The 24,172-nt window shown below is 35.4% G+C and overlaps 1 protein-coding gene across 2 annotated transcripts; it reads right to left on the minus strand.

Moving 5' to 3' along the window:
- Positions 1–516: 516 nt before the first annotated feature.
- LOC123866065 (transcriptional regulator ovo-like) lies at positions 517–23,806 on the minus strand. 2 transcript variants are annotated; one of them, XM_045907388.1, is made up of 4 exons: positions 23,415–23,806; positions 3,835–5,492; positions 2,998–3,423; positions 517–2,517 (listed from the first exon to the last, which is right to left on the minus strand). In XM_045907388.1, the coding sequence occupies exons 1-4, from the start codon at positions 23,572–23,574 to the stop codon at positions 2,332–2,334; spliced, it is 2,430 nt and encodes an 809-aa protein (XP_045763344.1). In that variant the 5' UTR covers positions 23,575–23,806; the 3' UTR covers positions 517–2,331. The 2 variants fall into 2 exon arrangements, with proteins under 2 accessions (XP_045763344.1, XP_045763343.1); XM_045907387.1 differs by having other exon boundaries at positions 3,778–5,492.
- Positions 23,807–24,172: the final 366 nt, after the last annotated feature.

The following is a 24,172-nucleotide window of genomic DNA, read 5'->3' on the forward strand; positions in this document are numbered from 1 at the left end:
TGTTGTTCAATGATTATAAGATTATTATTAAAAAAAAAAAAGGTTTTTTCTTGTTATTTATAAATTTATTATCTTTTCCTTGTGAATATCGCCTAAACAAGAGATGTGATATACTATTGCTTCTGTATAACCAGTAAGATCCATATTATCACCTTCAAAAATAAATAAAAACTTGACTCCTTGACGGACACAACAGACAGACAACAAAGTGATCTTATAAGAGTTCCTTTTTTTCTCAAGAGATACGGTACCCTAAAAATGGCGTTGATGGCACCTACTTATTAGGTACGTACCTATCTTCGGGAGCTGACGCCATGTGCATGTAAAGCGGGTACTTAGTTTTTAACTAGCAGCAATAGTTACGATTGCAGCTTGCCAGTTAGTAGTACTAAGGTAGGTGGCAGTGGATTTATTCTTTGGCATGTAGGATCATAGTCTGTAGTTTTGTAACCAATTTTAAAATATACTTACCTAGGGTTAAGGTTAGACTTTAGAGGTTTATAATGAAACAAATGCTAATGTTTAAACCTTGATATATTGCTTATCAGTACAGAATAACAAGAGTGTTTCCAAAAAAAATATGAAACAACAACTTGACAATGGGATCAAAATGCTAATAAATGCAAAAGAAGTAGGTGTTACCAAGGCATTGCGCTATCACAATAATATATTGGGGCAAAACCGTATGATAAGCCAATATATTAATAGTGTTCAGATCTATCAAAACTTACCAAATCGTACAAAATATTTCAACAATTGTATCTTTTTAAAATCTCATAAACACTAATTATTATTTATTACTAAAATATTTAGAAATAATTATTTTCAATTTTTACTACTACTTACTAAATTTAGACATATTTACAATTTTTATATCCACAAGCTTCGCTGTGAAAGCGCAAATGTACCAAAATTGAGCATAATAATGTCAGATAAAACTTTCACTATCAATCATTTGATTTACAATATTTATCTCGATGTTTCATTATGCTGTAACAATCAACACATTTAATAACTTAATTACACAGTAAGATAATACAATTCTCATACACACTCACAGCACGGTCTGTATCGAATCGATCCTTTCGTTTAAATAATATAAATAAATCTAGAAATGCATTTAAACTTGGTACGACTTATCGTGAGACTAATGTGTGTTCTCACGTACAAGATTTTTATAATTTTGTTACATTAATAAGTACCAACAAAGAACAAAACATAACATTAAGTACATACATAACACAAAACTTGTGACATTATTTTTGTGTTAATATTTTGTGAGACGATTAGAAACTAATATCACTAAACGAGGAAAAGAGATTCCTTATCCTGGAGTTACGATCAAGGCCTGATTGGCATTGACGCAGGTTTATGATTTGGACAAAGAGTGTCATCCGAATCATAACAGCTTCGCTTCAAGTCAGCGACAATTGTAATACAGTACCTACTACCACTTTTATACGTCGAATTGGCAAAATTCGTTTGCGCAGAAAAGCGCAACCTGACGCCAACTTAAACCGAATGTGCATCAATGAAACCTTAATGCTTGGCTTGCTTAAACCTTGATTTTAAACATAAGACCAACAGAGACTCGTGCTATCTCGCTCATAATTCGCGCGTATAAAACATGGCGCTTAAGCAACAACCAATAGTGGATGAACGCGCGCTACGATTGGCTGAGAGATATTTTCGCGCATTTCAAAATAAGGTTTCTGCGCAGGTACATCGGCGTAACATATGAAAGTGGTAGTACTGTACTTGCGTTTAGCACCATCCGAAATAATCATCCGATCTAATTTACGCTGAATTGAAATGAAACTTGCTATATAATTTCAATAATATTAGAAATGTACTTACAACTAATTGTTAAAATTTACACTACAACTAAACTTATTAATAATCCCGTACCATCACCAAAGATTGCACATAATACCCGATACTTTGATTTTTTTAATTGCAGTCATGCCTTTCACCAAGGCTAATGGATTTCCCCTGACTGTTAAAAAATTAAGGTATTTTGAAATGGAACAAGAGGTTGATATTGTTCCTCATTTGAAACTAATCAGCGAAATAGTTACAAAATTCATTATACCCATATTTTGGAAGACAGTGTCAAACCGAGCTTTTTCAGTGTAATTGCACTCGACAAATTAGTGCATGCACTGGGGTCTTAAAAGTTCTTCTAAGTTATATCGATTCCTTAAAAACGGACGGAATAAATTCGTATTTCATATTATTCCAATTTTGTACCAAAACTTTAAATGTAGTAGGTAATAAATTAGTAAGTACGTATCAATAATGGTACAAAATTGGTTTTCAATATCATAAACCTTAATTATGGACTGGCATAGGCAGCTGGCCCAGAAGCTGATTGGCGAAAGTTGCATTCGTAAATTTAAAATGTCTCTTATCGTAGAACTTCAACAGCGCAGGGGAGTAAGGGTGTTGCTTTTTGAGATGCATATAATGTTCTTCAGGTTCCGATGTAGTGTGACCGCATTCTTCGCAAACGTACATCTGTAAAAAATTCGGCACTATAAGTATTGGGTCACTCAAATACATTAATACAACTATTTTCCTGTTTTAAAATTAACTTGTTATAAGTAATGATTTCTAATTTGTCTTATTTTACTATTTATGTACTTAGAAATGCATTTTAACTTATAAGTAACTGTAAGGGAATTGATAAAGCAAGCACCCCAGGCATAAAGACGAGACCGGAGCCCTGGGAAGACATATTATAATGTGCAATACACTGTGTGAAGACAAAGTGTATGGGCGCTCTATCTATTCTATAGAATGAAACGGGGCGCTTGTTGTAATTCTTTCTATAGACCGCCATACATTTTGTCTTCATAATCCGTCAACCGCCGCGCGCCGTCCACATGCTGCGGGCGGTTTTTTTAAAATTTGTAAGGTAGATATAGATGGCGTTGTAATTTATAAAGTTTTATTAAATAGAGAGCTAAGTTCGATGTAATTGAATGAATTATTCACCTTAGTCCTTCTTTCCTTATAAGCGTAGGTGTGTTGGACTCCGTGAACCTTCAAACAGTGGGATTCTAAGGAGCATCTTTGGGTAAATGATTTTTCGCACAAGTTGCACTTGTAAGGTCGGACGCCGGTGTGTGTTCTAGTATGTCTCTTGAGGTCGAATGTGTCATTAAAACCCTTGCCACAGAATGTACAAAGGTATCGTTTCACATCAGAGTGGCATTTCATATGTCTATTCAAAAGTCTTTGTAAGCTGAAGTTCTTCGTACAAATTCTACATACAAATTTTGTTGGGTCATCTTCGCTTACTAGCACTTGCTTATTTTTTTCTTCTTCTCTTTGTCTAGCGTTTGCTTCGGTAGCTAAAGGGTTTTTGACACCATGCCCACCGTTGATAAACTCTAAAGGGAGCTCTGCTGGTAGGCCCAACTGTAACAAAAGAATTGAAATATTATAAAGTATTTATTTTGATTAAGGACAGCTACATTTTCTTTTTAGTCAAGAAAATCTTGATTAAATTTTAAATGTTTAAAGCTGAGCGTAATCAATTACAGCTGTCCTTTTATATTATGTTATCAAATAATACTATAAATAAATATTTTAAAAAAAACATTACAGTTATAATGCAAGTAGGTTGAAGCATAAGTTGATTCAGGCTCAGCGTTATTTAATAACGGTTCGTGATTTCAATCTTAAATGTCATCAATGCTGTATTCAATTCGGTTTTGATGACGATGAAAGAAAAAGAATTTAAGCTTCGCCTTAAAATCAAGTAATGCTTACCCTTTGTTGCAAGATTTGTATTTTGCTATCGGCGACAGAGCCTTTCTTGAGACTTACAGCGGCAGCAGGGCTGAGAGCAGAGTTCTCGATGTGACTGCTGTCCAGAGAATTGTTTCCACCCGGAGACGGCAATGAAACACCAGTTGGGGAGTCGAGGTCCAAAGACGGATTAGTGAATGGAAATCCCGGTGACAAGATTTGCTGTCTCTGTTGTAGTTGAACATGTATTTGTAGTTGCTGCATTTGACCTTCATTTTGAAGGAGCGCTGGATTAAGCTGCATTAATAAATCAGGCCGTTCCTTTGCAAAATTGTAAGTTGAACCCTGTTCTTGGCTAGCAAAGGCGATGTAGTTAGCTTTCTCATAATACTGTCGGCTTAAATTTACTTGCTCTGCCAAAGATTCTATATCAACGGCATTATGTACGGAGTCAGGTGTGATTGACGAAGATTCTCTTAGTTCTGAATCGGTTATTGATTCCACCTGATTATTAAGGAAACTTGCAAAATCTTCTGTTGAGTCTGAAAGATTTCCTAAAATTGCTTCATTTGGTGGGAAAGTTAAAGTAGTATAAAATTGGTTATTATCTATCACATCTTCTCCCATATCTACAACCATCGAGTCATCAAAGTTGCTGCCATACCCAATGGCACTTAAATTTTCTAGTTTGTTTTCATAATCAATTTCTTCGTCTTTAAGAGCTAAACCATAATGTGCATTTTGCATTAACGAATATTGCTTACTTTGTTCAGGAAAATTGGTGTTTGGATTTTCATTGTTTTCACAATCCATGTTGAACCCATTTATAATGTTAAATTCGTTAGTGAAGTTACCATTGGCATTGAATGTGTTTTGGCCACTTTTAGTGGATGGTCCTAAGGTTTCGTAAAATGGCGGAAGGCTACCAGTTGGAGGACTGTTAGGTCCATAGTTCGATCGTCCATCTCGGCCGTTACCACCACTACCTGAGCCACCTCCTAGGGCCCCACCCCCACCGGATGACGGAGCAGCACTTCCTGCGCCAGAGCTAAAATTTCCAGAGCCACCACTACTTTGCGAATTGCAATTCGAACCATTTCCTCCAGTAGAACGTCCATGACCGGCAGCAGCACATAAAATACCGGGAATTTTACTGCCAGGACGATTTCTTAAAACTAATAAAGGCCTTGCCAAAATTCCATTAGCAATTTTAGAGCTACTAGTCCGCCTCTGTTCTCTTATCTTCTTTTCCGTTTCCTCGTCTTCAGATTCTCCTCTCTTTTTTGCAATAGCGTAGTCGATAGGCTGATCTTGTTCAGGTTCCGAAGCAGGTAGTGTAGCTGGAATGGTTACATCGGATAGTTCTTTTTTACTGTCTCGAAATTGCGACTGTGAAGGCGTTCTCTGTATCACAGATACTTTTTGACAAGTTACGTTGCTATCAATCCCTGGAGAAGGAGCGGATTCGGGCGATGGCGAATTTCTGGATGGTAGGACTACTGGCTCGTTCTCTATTAAATCCTTTTCTTCTTTTATAAGCGGTTTGTCTTCAGTCTTTTTGTCTTCAGCAACAACGGGTAAATACTGTTTTCTTTCAGCTTGTGTAAGAACATGTCCTCTGTGGCTGCCATAAGGTATTTCGCCACCTAGTATTGATGATATGAATCGTCTGGGTTCCTTATTTCGTCGTTCTTGTGTATTTTTTGCTCCATTATTCTCGCCAAATACGTCGCGATCTGAAACAGAGAAACGGTCGTAGTTAGTTTTTCATTCTTGTGAGTGAAATATTCTGTGTAAAGAATAGCAGAAAAAAATCAATAGTTTGATTCAGAATAAGAACTTAGTAGATAACTATTCTTGTAGATGTATGATTATAAAGTATTCGAGTAGCGTCGCAGGCGTAAGGCCTCGTTGACGTCACTGGTATGTGCCTCCATAACGGTAACACTCGCCTCCGCCACAGATTACTAATAAGTTACTTGCCTCTGCACACACATACACACCTACAACACTGTTGAATGTGTGTGTTCGTGTCGCATTATTATAATTAACAAAGTGACTGCCAACAAAGTGACAAATTCAATCTCGACCTAAATCTGTTACCCATTGATGCTGCGGAAATTTTATCATTATTCACCATGGAACAAATACTTACTTCCTGTTTTTTTAACTGCACAGCTCTTTAGTATTTTTATGGTTTACCTACCGATTTTGACCGTCAATTAGTTTTCAATTTACCAACCATACTCTACCTCTATACTAACTATGTATATTCTATTTAACGATGAGGAAGGAAGTAATTTAACTTTAAATCTTATAGTAACAGCGAAATATGCGTAGGTAGTCAGTGAAAGTCCCAAGGTTGGTCAAAACGAGTTCCTTTGCCCTTTCTCGGCTTTTGTTAGGGACCCAAGGACGATGCCTGCATTGTCGAGTCTTCTTTTTTGTTCAGAACCCGTAATTGTATGCGTCTGTGCAGCCGGGCGTGACAACACCAACGATTTTGAAAACCGTCCATACAGCACGGTATTTACGATTATGAGATTTTTGAAAGCTTAGAGTTTTTAAAAGAATTCATAGCATTTAAAATGTTTGCAAATATTAAAATTAATACAATGTTGTAGGAATATACACTGAAAATGCCCCCTAAATGCCTGTCATCCTAATCTTACCTATAGTTCGCGACAGGTCAACATGATGGTAATCGATATAATGAGACGGGGCGTCCCCACCATGATTGTCACGTCGACCTGTCACGTTGAATACTATAGTCGTACCTATCTAAGTACAAGTGTAAATTAAAAATTTGTAACACCCCCGACGAGTGAAGGTTACAGTAACTAGAAAAGAGCTGATAACTTTCAAACGGCTGAACCGATTTTCTTGCATTATAGCTAAGAACACTCTCGATCAAGCCACTTTTCAAACAAAAAAAAAAACTAAATTAAAATCGGTTCATTAGTTTAGGAGACACGATGCCACAGACAGATACACACGTCAAACTTATAACACCTCTCTTCTTGGGTCGGGGGTTAAAAAGAACTGTCTTTGATGTAAAATATCAAATATGTATTCTATATGAAACAAGTTCCTAGGTAGGTAGTTTAGTACTTACTTATGGAAAAGGCGATTTGAAATAGGTAGTTACCTACCTAGTAGGTACTTACCCAATATAAATAGCAAGGTCTTAATAGGTGTTCCATAAATATTGTGTTGGTAACGGATACACAAGTTTCTTCATAGGTAGTAAAATTATTTTAATTTTAGCTACTTGATTAAGAATTCAAATAATCATTGCAAGCAATAGAGATAACCATACACAGCACACAGCATTGAAGTCATTGTTAACGAGCTCTATTTAAATAGTGCGGTTTTTATTCTAAAACGGTAAGTCAAGGCCGAGTAATTACCATGTCCATATCTATTCAGTTACTTGCCGTTTCCTGCCGAGAAACTGTATGCTAACCTTGAATGCGAGCGCTCATTATTTGGCCATTACAGAGCCTGCCTTCTTCGCATCGGTTTTTGGCAATAATTAGTGATTCTAGGTACACTCCACGGCCATACACTAATAGAATTAGTACTTATACGTCTAAATATAAAGTCTATAATAGTGTTCAAATAGAACCTAGTATTTAAAACATGTTTATAATATGTTAGTACCTACAATTTTCTTTAGTATTAAACAATATTAAACAGTTTTCTTTAGTTCCTAGCTACCTATCTATTCAAATGTAAAAACAGAACATTTTTGGAGTCGCCTTGGTTTTAAGCAGCCATTTTATTTAGAAACATTATGTAAAGCTGTAGGTTTATTGAACAGTTATATAAACTAGTAGGTATCACATAAATATGTTACACCAAAATTTTGAGATTAGGATAAAATTATTATTTAGGCATTTTTTTTATTTAATCCTTAAAAATATACCTACCTATTGCTTATTTTTTTAGGGTGTAGGGGTACAGTACGTACGTACCTATGTTAAAAAAATACGGACTTAAATAGTGAGCAAGCGGGTCACTCTGGTGTTAAGTGATTGCCGCCGCCCATGAACATTTTTGCAGCACCAGATGAACCGCCAATGCGTTGCTGACTTTTCAGGAATTTGTTGATCCGCCCCTTAAATGATCCCATGTTTCTAATTCTATCTACTAATCGTAACATTAGCTTACCGTTACTCATAATTGACATTGCAATTTGGTTATGTCTCATTATTAGATACGTAGGTATAGCAAAATCATTCTAACAATAATGATGTCGTAACAGCGATATGATAAGTTAATGCGCTAAACGCATTCTGCGGTTGTAATAAATAGGTAGGTAGGTATGTACCTAAACTCAGAGTAATTATCGACGCATTAATCATTGGCGAAATGTTTTGTTTTTAAATGCCAAATTGGTTAATATATAACAAAAGTATACCTCAATAAACTATTGCACAATTCTCTACTTAACAGTGTTGTATCTAAGTTCTCTACTGAGGCTGAGATCTATATTAGAGCATAGTACGTAGGTACTTTGGCTTTGCTCAGACTTAAGTTTCAGTTAAAACGAAATAGATTTATGCCCGTGATATAACGCTGTCTCGTTTTAACAGTGTCTTAAGTCGAAGATAAGTTAAAGTGCGCTCTATAAATCCTCAGAACACCTCATCATCCGAACCAAGAAGAGACGAGCCTTCGCATTGACACCGCCTTGCCCGTGAGAGTGCCACTTTGGCTTTCTAGGTAAACCTAAGAACATTTAAAGGAGGCTACTAGGTACTTACGCTACGATGAACGCACGCGCCGAATTGCTGCCTCGATTCTTGGTCGTGTGAGTGACGCGCTTACAATACAAATTCAAATTCAAAATATTTTTATTCAATTAGACTTTTAAATCGTGAAGAGCATCTACCACTGGTTCGGAGTGCCTTTCCTACCGAGAAGAACCCGCAAGAAACTCGGAAGGATACATTGGCAGTTGGCACCTACTAAGTATTATGAGCATATTCGATATTCTTTATCCTACTACTCGTAACTCAGCCTGGCTAGAGTATCGTAAATTAAATAGTTAGGTATGAGCCATTAACTTCATTTAGACATCCTTTATAACCAGATATCAAGCTTTTACCAGCATATCGATTATTCCAGGCGTGCCTACAATGTCTGTATAACGAGACGATAAAACAGACTACAAGAAAAAAACTAACGAGAAGCGGCGGGCGGACTAGCATGTCCTTGCGCTCGGGGTTATCGGACGCTGTTAGCATTTAACGCTTTAAAAATGTAAAGTCTGAAACATACAAAACGCGTGGAGGCAACGACGCACGATGGCAATGGCAGGGCATGTAGGACGTCACAGTGAAAACGCTCGTACGCGTGTCCAGTCTACACTAATATTATAAGTTTGGATGAAGGTGGTAATATCCGAAACTACTCCACTGATTTTTCGAAAATTCTTTCACTGATACATGTTAGGTTATAATATATTCATAATACAAGGAACTGTCTGAAACACGTCACGCTGCAGAGAGCGAATGCAGAAACACAGCTACTACGCACGTGTGAATATAATATGATATTGAGAAAGCAATTTCAATATTAACTCTTGCCTATTACTAAGTTTTACTTGTGATGATTGTTTCAGCAAAATTAAACGTTAAGCCTGTGTCATAAAACAATATTTACTTTAGGAAAACATATTTTTCTTTCAGACTGGATTTTCCTAGTCGGTACTTTGATCTTGACAAAGTATCAATTTATTTACAGTTATAACTTAATTATACTCTCTTGTGAAATGTGCCACGCTCATCGCAATGGAAGTTGGAACCCCATCTTACAGTTACTTAGAAGGCGATTAGACGCTACCATCGTGACTCGCGCCTCGATGCCGTCACGCGTTGTGTGTGAGCAAGCCTTAAGACAGCTATGAAGAACCGCTCCGAAGCCCGAACGGAGGGCATATAAAATTCCGTTGAAGGCTTTTTTCCATAAACATAAGTACCGATAGCACACGGTACATCGGGAGCGCACTGCCCGCAAAGGATCGGTTGAAAGGTCGTTTGGAAGGACATTTTTTGTCGTGTATTGTTTATCGTAGCATCGTTCGCATATGTAAACGCCGTTCACATACATTTACCTACTAGCTAGTTTATGAGTAGGCAGTTATACTACATTATCCTATTACCTATAATAAATAGTACGCGACAGATAGATGGCAATCGGGGTAAGAGGCGGAGGGACGCCCCGCACACTTGCACGTTACCCGTGCTATCCCGTTCCACCATTGCCATCTCGACCTGTCGCGTAGAGCTTTCACAATTTACTGATTTTTGCGTTGACCAAGCTAATATCTATGTACCTACCCAGTAAGTGGACATTTTAGCGTTTAAACTATTGTGAGTGATATTTAATACAAATTTAATGTACCTACCTCTATCTATGTAAGTATGACGGTTTAAATCACTTTTTTGTCGGAGTATGCCTGAAATTATAAGGTATTATCCTTATTCAATGGCCTCTGCGCCCAAGAGACTGCGGATCGCGAGCATAGGCCGCCCAATGAATAAGGACTCCGGGCGGATTCGAAACTAGTCAGACATAGTTACTTACTCTGACAAACAAATTATTTATAATCTAGGTATGTACACAGTAAGTAGATAACCTAACCTAACTAATATACCTACCTAATTTAATTCAGTTGCCTGCGCCTAGAATTGGTAGGATTATCCTTTTAACATCTAGGCATGCATCTATTACGTATTTCAAAGGTATTATACCTACTAAAACAATAATTACTTTAATAATATAGTGCAAGTAGGCATCCCACATTGCTCGGGGGCATCCTCAGAAGGTTTTGGTACCGGTAAAATAAAATTATTATGTAAGGCCAAAGACAGAGCCTTCCGGATAATTTCGACACCGCTTCGTGCAAAAAACGATTGAATAGGTAGGTACTTACCTAGCTACTTCTTGTCTCTAAAAGAACGGCTACAAAAACTGTTCAACGCTTTATTATTACTTTGATCACAGCGTGAATCACAACCAGATTTGGCAAGGGTTAATGACCCAAATATGTTTGTCGAAGTGTTCAAGGCTAACACCAACTAATTTGGTTTGCTGAACAGAAAAAAAATCCGGTATCTAAGACGGCGATCGATTTATGTTATGTTCTAATAGTCGTTAAGTTTTTTTTATGCCGTTAGGTACAAGTCAGCCCTCAAATGCGACCTCACCTGGCATTAAGAGACGATGCATTCTAAGGCTAAGAATTGAGATCTATAGAGTGTACCTACCTACTTTGAGTTTGCTCAAACTATATATACTTGGAGTTAAAGCGAGACAGATATATGTGAAAGTCATACATCTGTCTCGTTTTAACTGAATCTTAAGTCAGAGGAAAGCCAAGTCTGCTCTATGTATAGAGCTAAGACGAAAGGATCTTTAGTACATAAGACGCTAAAACCATTAAAATGAAGGTTTGTTAACGGTTGTTAAGAGTGTTGAACCGGTATGAGCTATTCTTAAGCTATTTTGCCCCCCTATATTTTATTAAACACTGCATTTATGTAAAACATTTATATACTACTTTGTAGAATATTTCCTGTTTTATTAAATTGACAGACAACATTTTGCAATTTATTCATAGTTTATCTTTTATTGCCTAAAATACCAAAAGACTATTACTGAATTTTGGATTTCGTGTCATCTTTGACGTTCACTACATCAAAAGTTACTTGGTAGATTCTCACAAAGAATTATATTTACCAAAGAAAAGGTCCTGAACTAATAAGATGACAGAACCAAATCTTTCGTTTGGCATTTTTTACATTATAAAAATTCAAACAAAAAAGTCATAATTTCGTAAAACTACAGACACATAAAACTGTCATTTAGGTGGGTTATTTATCTTCATTTATAAATAAAACTAAGTACTCATTAAAGAAGAACATATTGTCAATATATACAGAAAAAAAAATCTAAATTTAATTAATATTTTTTTCCAAAAAATAATCTTGAAACACACTACAAAACCGTGCAACGAGCAATAGTAAATTGAACTAGGAAATCAGTACCGGCCGAGGCCTCTCCGAGAACGGACGTAACGCTTGTTTGCTTAGCAATTGTTATCGGATTATTTACGATTTACCTGAAATTGTAGTGCGACTATCACTTCTTAATACTAGGTATTTTTAATACTCGCTATTTTTTCTTAAAGATAGATAAAAACTTTTTGTATGTTTTTAAATTGTGTATATGATGCTGTAAGGAATTGCATTCCTAAATTCTGGTGATCCCTCGGGATTTTTAAAGGATCATCCGTTTAGATGTTTTTACGTGGTACAGAAATGCGTTGCATCCCGGGGACGTGCTATTACGGATAGGCTACTTTTGTCCTGGAAAATCAAAAGTTCCCACGGGATTTTTAGAAACCTAAATCCACGCGGGCGAAGCTTCGGGCATCAGCTAGTTAATAAATAAGTATTGCCTCGAGCAAATAGCTGCATCTATTGTTCCCTTTCATTGAAAGGGAACAATTTAACAGTAAAACGCGATTTCGGTAGAGAATAGATTAATGCCTATCAGAGCAGTGGCATTGATCTATATTTTTAATAATTTCTAAAAATTAAATTTTTAACTGTTTAAATTTTACATGGGTGTCACATTTATTTCAAAAGCTTTTATAAATTTGTAAAACTCAATACTCAAGGTTTCATTATACTGTTTGTGATAAGGAAAACCATGTTTTTTAAATAAACAGAAAGTTGAATTTTGTATAATTAGTTATTGACTAAAATTATAACTTTTCAGAATTAAATATTCTTAAAGGCTTATAGTTTTACAGTTATTACCGGCTGACAATGCTATATGCCAATACCCTTGCTATTTGTCCTAGCCGCTAAATAAAATTTTGATGATTCATCGTCCTTTTATGGCATTAGCGAGGTTTCTTGTATTCCATTATGATTTCTTTTTTTGCATTTGCATAATAGCATTAGTTTATTGTCTTTTACAGCATTAGTACGGTATTTTGTATTTAGATTTTGGTTGTATACATTGTACACTCTAGCATAACACCTGAAACAATAGGATAATTACTATCATTTGCACGTGGTCATCCCTCGTGGATCTTTATGATGGTTTTATTTTAGAATAAAACAATTCTTTATCCAACTAAGGGAGGACTGAGTTTTCGGCAGCTATGTATAGTACGTGACAGGTCGAGATGGCAATCGAGGTATGAGGCGGGGGACGTTCTGCACACCCGCACGTCACCCGCGCTATCCCGCACCGGATTAGCCCAGGGATTGTGTGGGTGTGCGGGGCGTCCCTACCTTGATTGCCATCACAACCTGTCACGTGTTGTGTTGCGTGTTTGTTTGTTTATCGACTCATCAATTCACTTATTACTGCCAAACTGCACATTAAAATTTGATAAATGAGATCTCTCTTTGGCTTAGCTTTACCATTCCGTATGTTAGAGGCTATATTGTCATATGTCATAAAATTTTCTGATATGTCATAAAAGGACTTATCATAATCAAAACGAATGTAAGAGATATAACCTACAAAACCCAAAAAGTATATCGAAATTGGTATTACCTACACAAGACATGAAAAAGAAATGTATATCAAGAAAAAATAAACTTGAAATAGATGGATCGAGTTCGATATCAAATCATAGCAGTTACTATGAAAATTTCGAATACATGTATATAATGATTTATACATATTCAAATATAAATCAATCATCTGCGGTGAAGTCTTTAAAAGTAGTTGGTGGGTTTTTGTACTTTCAGTTTTAAACTTTATCTTATTTTGTTTTTGTATCCCTAGCTGACTCGCGTAGCAGTGCACTTATTTTTGATGAATAAATACCTACTCAAGTGTAACATCTGCATTTTTGTACCTGTTAATCCCTTTCATTGTACTGTCCATTGTTTTGCGCTTACGGTAAGTACGATTTAGTACTAACAATAAAATTTGAAAAGATTGTAAAGGACCATAAATAAGAAAAATTGCTCAATGTCTTTATGAGTATTAGTAGCATTGCATTATATTTTCGATAATATTGCAAATTAAATATTTAAGACTTTTTAAATTTTAGACGGATTTCACATTTATTTTACCAGCCTTTATAAATATATATGTGAAAATTAATATAGTAGGTGTAATTATTTATACTGTGCATGATAAGGGAACCATATTTTCGTAAATATGTATAAGGAAAGTTGAATTTTGTATAATTTCTAGACTCTCTTATACTTACACAAGTATATAAAAGATTAGTATTAAGTACTGACTACAATTATAAGTTTTATTCACTCGTACTTAATCTATAAAGACAATACACTGTTTTAAAAAACATCACTGTTTTAAAAAAAACGACAAACTAACACCACATACTTAAAAATATTGAAAAAATAATCCGTTTGAAAATCGTCTAGGATCAAAACGGTTTGTTATAAACTAAACTGAACTCGGTACGTCCGTTCACGGAAACAAACAAAGAACCTCGGGTAAATACCTAAACTTGCCAAGCAGGCTCATGCGTTAACGCTCTTAAAGACATACCTACCTATTTACGTAGCCAGGATATTAATAAATTGGAACCTTTGGAACTAATAAAATTGGCGATAGATGGTTTAAGCTGAAGAAAGAGTTTAAAAAAGCGTTAACTTAAAAATCTGATATTTTACAAAAAATATATAGGACATATAAAAAAGTTTAGGTAAGTTGATCACATGATAGTAATTAACTTGTTTGTTTAAACAAATAAATAACCTTTATTCAGCCAAAATCTACAAATGAAAAAATCCAAACAGATACCTACACACCGTAGTTCCTGTAATCTATATGATAAGAAAAGAACACAAAAACCAAAGATATTTAAGCATGTTATAGAGTTATAGACAGAACCTTCTCTACAAGACGCCTGGTGGCTAAATTGGCATAATAGGCACCTATTAGGTACGGAGATTTGAGCAGCACAATTACTTCATGTCATAAATCTTACCTATACTTCTATACAATGATTATATCGCAGAAACACATTCCTTAGTAAACAAGTCGTCTCGAATTTGACAGCTTGTTTTGTAAAATCTAGATAGCAGCAAAAATTACTACGTTCTGCGAACCAAACATGCCTTGCAAGTCGTTAAACAGGTTCCAAATTTTGAGGCTATTCAATTGTTATGTAGAACGCCTGTACATAGTCCTCAAATCTAAAGAGATCGTGGGCGGCATTCGGCAAATTGCTCCAAAATACCTACACGATATGATTATTATCTTTTATAGCATGACACAACAATAGCGGTGATGACCTTAATCTTGGGACGTGTGCGTGCGAAACACTCGTTTTTTTTAAAAGATTTGTATTATGTTAACCAACGAAAACATCAATATAGGGTACCATAAGCGTAAACCATACTAATTCATAGCAATATTTTAAGACAGGACGTTTAATAAAACGTAGTGATCTCTAGTAGACTAAACTCTAAACTGTTTTGTGTATATACCTAGGGTGTACCGAGACTAGAGTCTAGAGTTCTAGACTATATCAATGTACCTACTTTTTTGTACCCATTTTAGGCTAACATAGTTGGGTTACAAAATGGACTAACACATTAAAGTAGGTACAAGAAAGGAGATAGCGCCGTTACGCCCAAAGACCAAAATATACCTTTCAGAAAATCGGAATGGATTCTTAAAACTCAGATAAGTGTTAAGCCTACCTTCCAGGTGGTCTTAATAATGTGTTGATAACAGCAACGAGCCTTAATGCCAAGGATCTTTACCAGAAAGCACTTAAGACGGACAAAAGTATTGTCTTTGTATTTTTATCGGGCCTCTACCGAGTGGATTATCACAGTTTATGTAAGTTATTCTTTTTATATTGGAACATATTCCGAAAAATAATATACCGTTCATTGAATTATTATGTACTAACTTCCTCAACGATTCCGTTACAGATGCGTTACAGTTTGGTACTGCAGATTAGTATTGGATTTGCAATCGATATTAAAACTACCGTTTCGTTTTAAACCAATAACCCTAATTATGCATAATATATTATCGATATGATATGGAGTGCCGTAGTATTTAACTTAACCGCTCGGTATCTGTTATTGCAAGAAGTTCGCTGTTTTCATGTTCACATATTATTATCTAAATAGGTAACTATTGAAACTCAAAAAAATCTAATCAATAAACTTAAACAAGCCTATTTTTAAATTTTATCCGGAATTTGACGAGCCCAACGAGCGATGTATCACATAAAACTAGTTTTTTAATCATCCTTCACCTATTACCTGTTAACTTATTAGTTTATAATTGTTTTGCGGTTCTGATACATTTTTGCCACTATTTCCGCTTCATTTTTTTAATCGATGAAGTTGGCAGATGCCTATAATTATTTTTAACCCCCGACCCAAAAAGAGGGATGTTATAAGTTTGACGCGTGTATCCGTGTATGTGTCTGTGGCATCGTAGCTCCTAAGCGAATGAACTGATTTCAATTTAGTTTTTTCGTTGGAAAGGTGGGGCTTGATCGAGTGTTCTTAGCTATAAATTATAATAGAAGAAAATTGGTTCAGCCGTTTGAAAGTTAGTTTCTAGTTGTTGTCGGGGGTTTTTATAATTTTGAGTTATGTTATTCTAAAGACAAAAATGCAATCGGCATATCTTAGTTTCTTTGCATACTTACTTCAAGTTTTAGAAAAACGTCTAGTACTTAACTGGTTGTAACTAGAACTGCTAATCTTATTTGAATGAAGATAATTTTAATCGCGTTTTGAATATTGGAGTTTTATTCATAGACATTTTTTAAGGAATAAGTTACATGTAAGATACACTGATTAACCAATATGTAAATTATAGGACAACACTCGACCTCATTTCTATATACAAGTTACATTTGGTTGTTGAGTGACTTTGATTAAGAGCATTAGTTTAGATAGCAGAGGCTTTTATTGGGGCTGTTCCTAGTGAGAAGACACATCAATATATTTACTAAACCGTGTACTAGGACGCTCTTCTGCACTATGGAATGAAAATATGATAATTTAAGTTATAAAGAGTGTGGCGGGAAGTGGTTGAATGAGAATGGCGTTGTGGCGCTCGTTAGGAAATGATGATGACGAATTATATTTGCTGATACACGCCTTATTATCGTGAAATTAGATGGTAATTATAGTATAAGTACTATGTTATTATAATTAATTTACTTTTAGATTGCCAAATATAGAAAAATACCATAACATTTTGCATATAACAATAGGTATAATTATCTCTCAAGAAACCATAAACTAAAGCTATATGTGGCTTGAACAGCTGTCGGTTCATACAAAGACAATGACAAAAAAACCATATATAAATAAATACGCAGATGTCTTTTCCATAACTCGTAGCAATTAAAGACTGGCGCGCCCGCATCTCATAGGTGGATAGTACTGGGTACGTTTATTGCAAAACCGGCGATTTGAATACTTTAACAAGACATGTGTGACCGTTCCTAGAACAGAGTAGGTAGCTCATCACGTGTTGCGCATCTTGCCGGCCTCGCAAAAAATAAATGGCAAGCCCTTGTGTACGGTGCGCTTAAGTGGCAATATCGAACGTTGGTTTTGCTGGTGCTGTTCTAAAAATAACTTTGAAACAAGAAACGGAATCGAGTTCCGCACTTAGAAGGAAAATACAAGAACTAAGTAAGGTATTAAATAATTTCTGGCCTAATTAGTTGGTATTGGTATTAAAAAATTAAGTCTTGCAAAGCTCATCCCTCTGTCTGTAACTGGGCATAGCAAAAACATTTGAGATACGGATCATATCAATCTACTACTAAATTAATCACTTGCATTACATATTATGCGACGACGGTTTTAAACTCCGATGGTGTTCAAGTTATCGTCTTGCAGGGACTTCTACGTGTTTTAACCATGAAAGGTTTCGCAGGTTATATTTCGAATAACCAATGGGCAATAAGAAAAAAAAGATTAGTAGCCTCAATACTAAACGATAAGAGATGCCTGTAAGTGGAAAAACATAACGATTAAGAGCAATTGTTTGGAGGTAGCCGTTCCAAGAACGGTTTTGCTCCATTATGAATGCAATCGTATTTTTTATGATCGCAAATCTTTGAAAAGGCAAAACGTTAAAAAGGTAAATACAATGGACGGTGGATACAATGGCGGGCCGGCCAAATGGTAAAGCTTGTTTTTTTTGGATAATCGTTAAAGATTACTGTTTTAATCCTTATGCATTATGCTAATTCGAGATTATATTAACGTTCAGTTAGGAGTCAGGTCTGGTTTTAGTTTAATAATGATTACTGAAAACTTAAAATTTTGAAAACAATTAAAAAATAATATCTTACAAAAAAAAACTGAACTGTTTCCTTTTTTCGCTAAGATTGTAGATACATGTTGGATTCTGTTTAGTTACAAATACATACCTACTTACTACCAATTAAAAATGAACTGAATAAATATAATAATTTTATTATATCCTTATAAGGGAGAAGATGATTTTTTATTATTCAAAAATCAAATTATAATCTAACACACAGCAACATTTTACATTAGGTACCTACTATGTATATTATTTCTTTAGTAATAATCCTCTAATAAATTAAAACTGTAAATTAGCATCATTATTAACGCAAAAACTTTATTGTACCTCCTGCCACCAATTATTAAATATAAAATAAAAAAAACGCAATGTTATAAAAATATTTTATTAAGAATAATTTTAATTAAATTGGTCGTGTGTATCAGAAGTAGAACACGCATAAAGTAGTAGGGTTCCGTAGTCATGCTAGTCGCTAAAAACTTCGGCGGTTATTACCTACCTACTTATTTCTTAAACTGTAGTTTTTTTCCAAAAACTGTCTGGGCTACCTAATGGTTATTTTTGAATGTACCTATTTAACGACATTTATAAATATAATAATGAACATTTTTTTTAAAATAGGGCAAAATGTGAAAATTAAATAAATGAGAGAATATTTTTCACCTCATGTTCCGTACCTCAAAAAGAAATAAGGGACCCTTATAGGATCACTTTGTTGTCCATCCGTCTGTCGTATCTGTCAAGATAATCTATAGGGTACTTCCTGTTGACCTAGACTCATGAGATTTAGCAGGTAGGTAGGTCTTTTAGCCCAATTAAGAAAAAAATCCAAAACCATTAATTTGTGGTTACATCACAAAAAAAAATGTGTTCACGAAAAATTAATTTACTAAATCACATTAACTTGCAGTGTTCTACATAAAAGTGTTAGGTAAGTTTATCTTATACGATGGTACGGAACCCTTCGTGTGCGCGTCCGACTCGCACTTAACCAGTTTTTTATAGTACCTCTCTTAACAGGTTTTTATTATATCAGTATGTAAGTTACTTATGTAGTCTAGTGTTACCTACACTAGGTAGGTATGTTGTATCCTATTGCGTTGGTTAAATAATTTCAGGAATAAAAAATAATAACATGAGCCACAAATTGATGAAAACAATTTGAAAATTATTATGGAAAAATATTACATTGATGTTTCAATGGTCTTTTAATAAATGATTTTGACTTAGACTTGACTTAGTAACTAAATTATGGTTCAACCAATTTATATCAATGGCTTTAACTTTTTAGGGCTGTTCTCTTTAAAATATACTAGTTTTAATAGTAACAGATTAATAAAGTCGGACTATAACATAAACAGCGATAAGCGCGGAGCGCGTTGAAATCTTTTGTAGGAGAGATGTGAAAGCTCTTACATATTAAATTATAACCATATTTCGTTTATATCGAAATTACTCTTTTTCAATTTATTTTTTATTTCTCATATACCAAAATTGTAGTCACAAAGTTATAATAAATCAAGTTACATTGGAAATGCTTATATCTAAACAGAGATTTCTTCCAGCTTCCCGTTTAAGGTTTCTCTTTATTATTTTAATAAGTGTAAGATGTTTAGTATAATTATTTCTTATGCCTTTTTGTATAAAACGAAATAAATACAATGGCGCCGATTCTGTTGTCTTTCTCTAAAGTAGAGTTTAGAGTATCTGCATCTTTTTCTTTTTAATATTGCTAAAAAAGGCCGGAACATGCACTTTACATTCAAAGACTCATTTATTGCACGCTACTTTAACCAATAGGCTCGGGACTGTCAGCTAAATTCACGAGGTTTGACAGCTCTACATTAAATTTAAAACTGTCAAACTGTGTCTGTCCTTTTCATACTAGTTACATAGTAAGAAGAAGATGCGAACTCTATTTAGTTGTGCTCAGAATCAGTACCACTATAATTTTATTTATAGGTATCGTTTTACGGCCGAAATCAATAACGGCGTATCCGTAATCTGTCGATACGTTACTAAGCAACGTTATTTAGTGTCAAAAAAACTATACAATTTTAGACAAATAAGAAATAGACGTTGATTGCTAAGTAATCTGTCGAGAGAATACAGATACGACTGATACTATTAATTTCAGCAGTTAGATATGTTTTACAAAATGATCTGGTATTTCATAATTTTTAAGACATTTAATACTTTACTTAAACTTACTTTACTTTATATTTGCAACAATAGACTATTATTATAAAATGTATTAAAACTGATTCCTTAACTGATGTCTTCTTTAGTGGCTTACAACGTAGGCATTACGTATTCGTGGGTAAGCGCTTAAAATACCGTAAATTCCGAGTGCCAACGAGGGCGCAGCTCCCCTCGCCCTTTTTCCATTTGCACTTGCCCTGACCTTAAGAACAAGTGTGCCCTTTATACAGGTGTCAATTCACCTGGAATTACGTTTAGGTACCTACTTTATTTTTGCCTTTTAATATTATGTCGGATACGATAAGCGTGCCTACATGCGGGTTTCCTTAACGGTGCGATCGATTCTTTTTTGTTTTACTTACTTGTGCATACAATGTGGCAACGCAAAAAGGACGATATTTAGTATATTTTATGTACCTACCTGTTTAATTTACCTGAAGTTCAAATTTTTTTATCTGATTAACTTTTGATATAACTTGCCGCCCTACCAAAAAAGAATTAGTCAACTTATTACTTTAACTAGGCTTAATCACATTGTTTGGTTCTTAATCCGACAAATGACACAGAACGAGCCTGGTTTATAGCCTTATCTGAAATCTGGGTATTGGCTTCCTTCCTTGCCACCCAAAAAACTCAGCAAACTTTTGAATTTACGCACTCTCACGTCAAAGGAAGTGCTGTTAAACTATTTTGCCATGGCTCTCTAATACGATCAACAGGGCTCGTACTACCATAGATATATTTGTGCACTCAATGAGCTAATGAAGAACGCAACAAGCGTTGATACATTGGCCTCTTGTCATCTCAGGGAGACATCATCAAGACCGGCGAGTTGGGCCTTTCTTTTCGAGTAATCGGTTTGCCGTGGAGACCTTATTAGGACCATAGAGTTTTAGTGCTGTTAAATTTTTACGAGACATTTCGCGACGTTGCTTCATCTGATGACAGAAGAGCTGGCTCATGTTTTGCACAAAAGATTAACGTGGCTATTCTGCGCGGAAATGCATCCTGCATTTTTGGTACCATTCCATGCGGACATGATTTGTACAATATTTGTATAGACTAGACTAGTTATAAGTTTGTTATATTTTTCAATAAAAAAATCTCAGTATCAGGTTTGCATTGGGTTTGCACATAAGTATCTCAATATAATTTATTAAAGGACTTTTCTGTTTAATTTTCATATTTAACAGATTTTTACAATAACGTACCTATGTTATTGTGAAAATCTATTTGGTCAGTAATTTCATCTGTATAATTATCACCCGATTTACTCCCTTATCGATCGTTAAGATTTTTACTTGAGTCCACCCGAATGCTTTACATGGTTGTTTTTCAAGTGTAGAGAATATTGAGTTTTCATTATTACAATATTTATGGTTGTGGCTTTTACATGAAACAAGCGCGCCGAAACAATAAACCTCATTTAGTGAACCACACTCGTAACTCTTTGTAATTCAATGTCAACAGTCCCATTCAAACAGATAAAACAGTACATTTTATGCAAAACCGTAATATATTGTTAATTATATTGAAATGACAGTGGAGATCGCGGTGAGTGACCTAAATACAAAGCGATAGCCGGCGAGCGGGGCCGGCGGAAGCCCATTGTGCTGCAATCATTGACACCTCGCCTACAGCACAGTTCCTGCCTGATGACGGTTGGACTTGACCATGTATAGAACGATATACGCCCGATATGAAGATAGTATCATCAATAATATCTGAGCCCTAACGTGAGTTGACGATAGTCCCATTTTGGTAACGCCGTAAAGTGATGTATGTACTAGGTATATATTCTTCAATTTGATGTTTATATTTCCTTACATATAGTCCAGAAGTTATATTTTATTTTCAAATATCCAAATGTCTGTAGTAGGTACATAAGTAGGTAAATGCATACTTTTATTGTCTATCTCATTTTTATGCTTTTTACCATCATGTTCGATTGAAGAATCGTATTGTCACGGCTAACTGTTGTATTTTTAGTATAATTGGTTATTCCTCTATCTTATTAATTCTTGATTATGCAAAAATAGGTACAGAATAACTTTATGTAAACCTATGAATAATATATTTTTGGAATCACATAGTTAATAAATTGTGATTAGTTTATTGTTGTTTGATTCAGAAGATATTTCCAACCAATGCTAAATGTCAACGATCTGATACCCTTGAACTTGTCTCAAATAAGACATTATCGTATTTTTCTTTCAACATTACTTTAAGCGTAGGTATTGAAATTTACATAATCTCATCGAAAATTACAAATGGAATTCAACAAGTTGTCCTTCTACAAGTTTATCAAATTCTTCTTAATCTTTATTCTGAGCTTTCTTCTGAGTTCCTAACTGAATAAATCATTAAGTACAATAGCATACCTATTCTAGTTTTAGCGCCAGTGTGCGAATTACCAGTCTGTGGAAAGATGCAAAAACATGACAGTTATATCAGTGATTCACGCGTTCTACCCAGCGCACCGTTAATGTGGGTACTGTGTGACGTTTTGCCTGTTTGTTTATACCTATTTTAGCGTCAAATATATCTAACTTACCTATATAAGAATCATCAATATTACAAACAAAAATTACAATTGTATGCAATTTTAAAAGAGTTATAATAATACTAGTTATTCCGTTGATGCCGTAGCACCGTTGATTGAGAGATCCCGTTGATGTTTTACCAAAAAAAATCTAAATATGTCTTACTACTTTATCTAAAATCAATTGACAAAAGCAGAACAAAACGAAGGATCACGCAAGTCACACATGATCTCAGGTAGACAAACTGTTGGCATAGTGTGGTCGAGAACAGGATTTAGTCCAAGTGTGAGTATCTTTTTTTTGGTTTGACGAGTGGCCGTTATGGAGGAAGTAATAAATTAATCGTAGGTATTCTTACTGATCTAAAACTAAGGAAATCTTAGGATGATCACTTAAGAGATGCTGACTCGGTTAAGTGGAAACGCTTTTTCAAAGTTAATATTGATGATATAAAGCTATTTTCAGTGGTTATTTGAAGAATGAAAGAAGCCTTTATTCGAAGGATAACAGGGAAGCGTCTACAAAAAGATGTCTGAAGCAATGAATGGATTCGTTATATAGATGTCATTAACTGGAACTTACCGCCACATTCTTTGTCCTTCTTGGAGAGCAGCGGTATGGGCCCGTCGTCGAGAGGAGAGCCAGGGCACAGCGGGTCGCCCTTGCCGAGGAGCTCCTGACCCTCCTGTAAGCCGAGTTGCTGCTCGTGCAACCGTTTCTTTATTAGGAAAATCTTCGGCATCTTTAGTAGTTAATTAACACTGCACTCGATCCTTCTGTTCGTCCTTATCACAAGTTCAGTTTAAAAGATCACCCCGTCCAAATTGGATCAACACAAGTTTGCATCATAACACTGCACGGTGAGTTTCCTCGCGTCTCTGTTTGTTTAGTGCGGAGCAGCTAGCGGCACATCCAGTACCGTTGGCCGCTGCGAAAGGACTGCGATCCGAGCTCGTAGGTGTGCGGTGCCCGCGACACCGTTGCCCGAACAGGTCCGCCCGCGCCCGCGCCGCCCGCCCGCCCCGTGCGCCCGCGCACCGAGCCTCTGCCTCTACAGTCTACGCCATCGCCATACCATCACAAATACAGATTCCAGTAAAAGTGCTCGCACATAGACGTCCCTGTCGACTGTCGTAATACTAATAATACCGTAATTTTTTTCATGCACTTGGACAACATTGTCTAATGTTAGCTAACGTGATATATTTAAACTATCGCTTTTAGTTGACGTTTGACAGTTCGTATTTAATTTAATTGTTACGATCATTTTCTTTTCTAAGCTTTCTAAGCACTAAGTTTGACTAGATGCTTAAAGCTTCTATAAGATGTAAATGCAGAAT

This window comes from Maniola jurtina, chromosome 6, assembly GCF_905333055.1.
Source record: "Maniola jurtina chromosome 6, ilManJurt1.1, whole genome shotgun sequence".
Lineage (NCBI taxonomy): Eukaryota > Metazoa > Arthropoda > Insecta > Lepidoptera > Nymphalidae > Maniola > Maniola jurtina.

What these genes read in the sequence shown, in the direction of transcription:
- LOC123866065 (XM_045907387.1), bottom strand. Translation starts at nt 23,574, where the DNA reads ATGCCGAAGATTTTCCTAATAAAGAAACGGTTGCACGAGCAGCAACTC. An exon ending in TACAAATCTTGCAACAAAGG is followed by an intron (nt 3,424 to 3,777) that starts GTAAGCATTACT and finishes CTTTTGTTACAG; the next exon opens with TTGGGCCTACCAGCAGAGCT. An exon ending in ATAAGGAAAGAAGGACTAAG is followed by an intron (nt 2,518 to 2,997) that starts GTGAATAATTCA and finishes AATTTTTTACAG; the next exon opens with ATGTACGTTTGCGAAGAATG.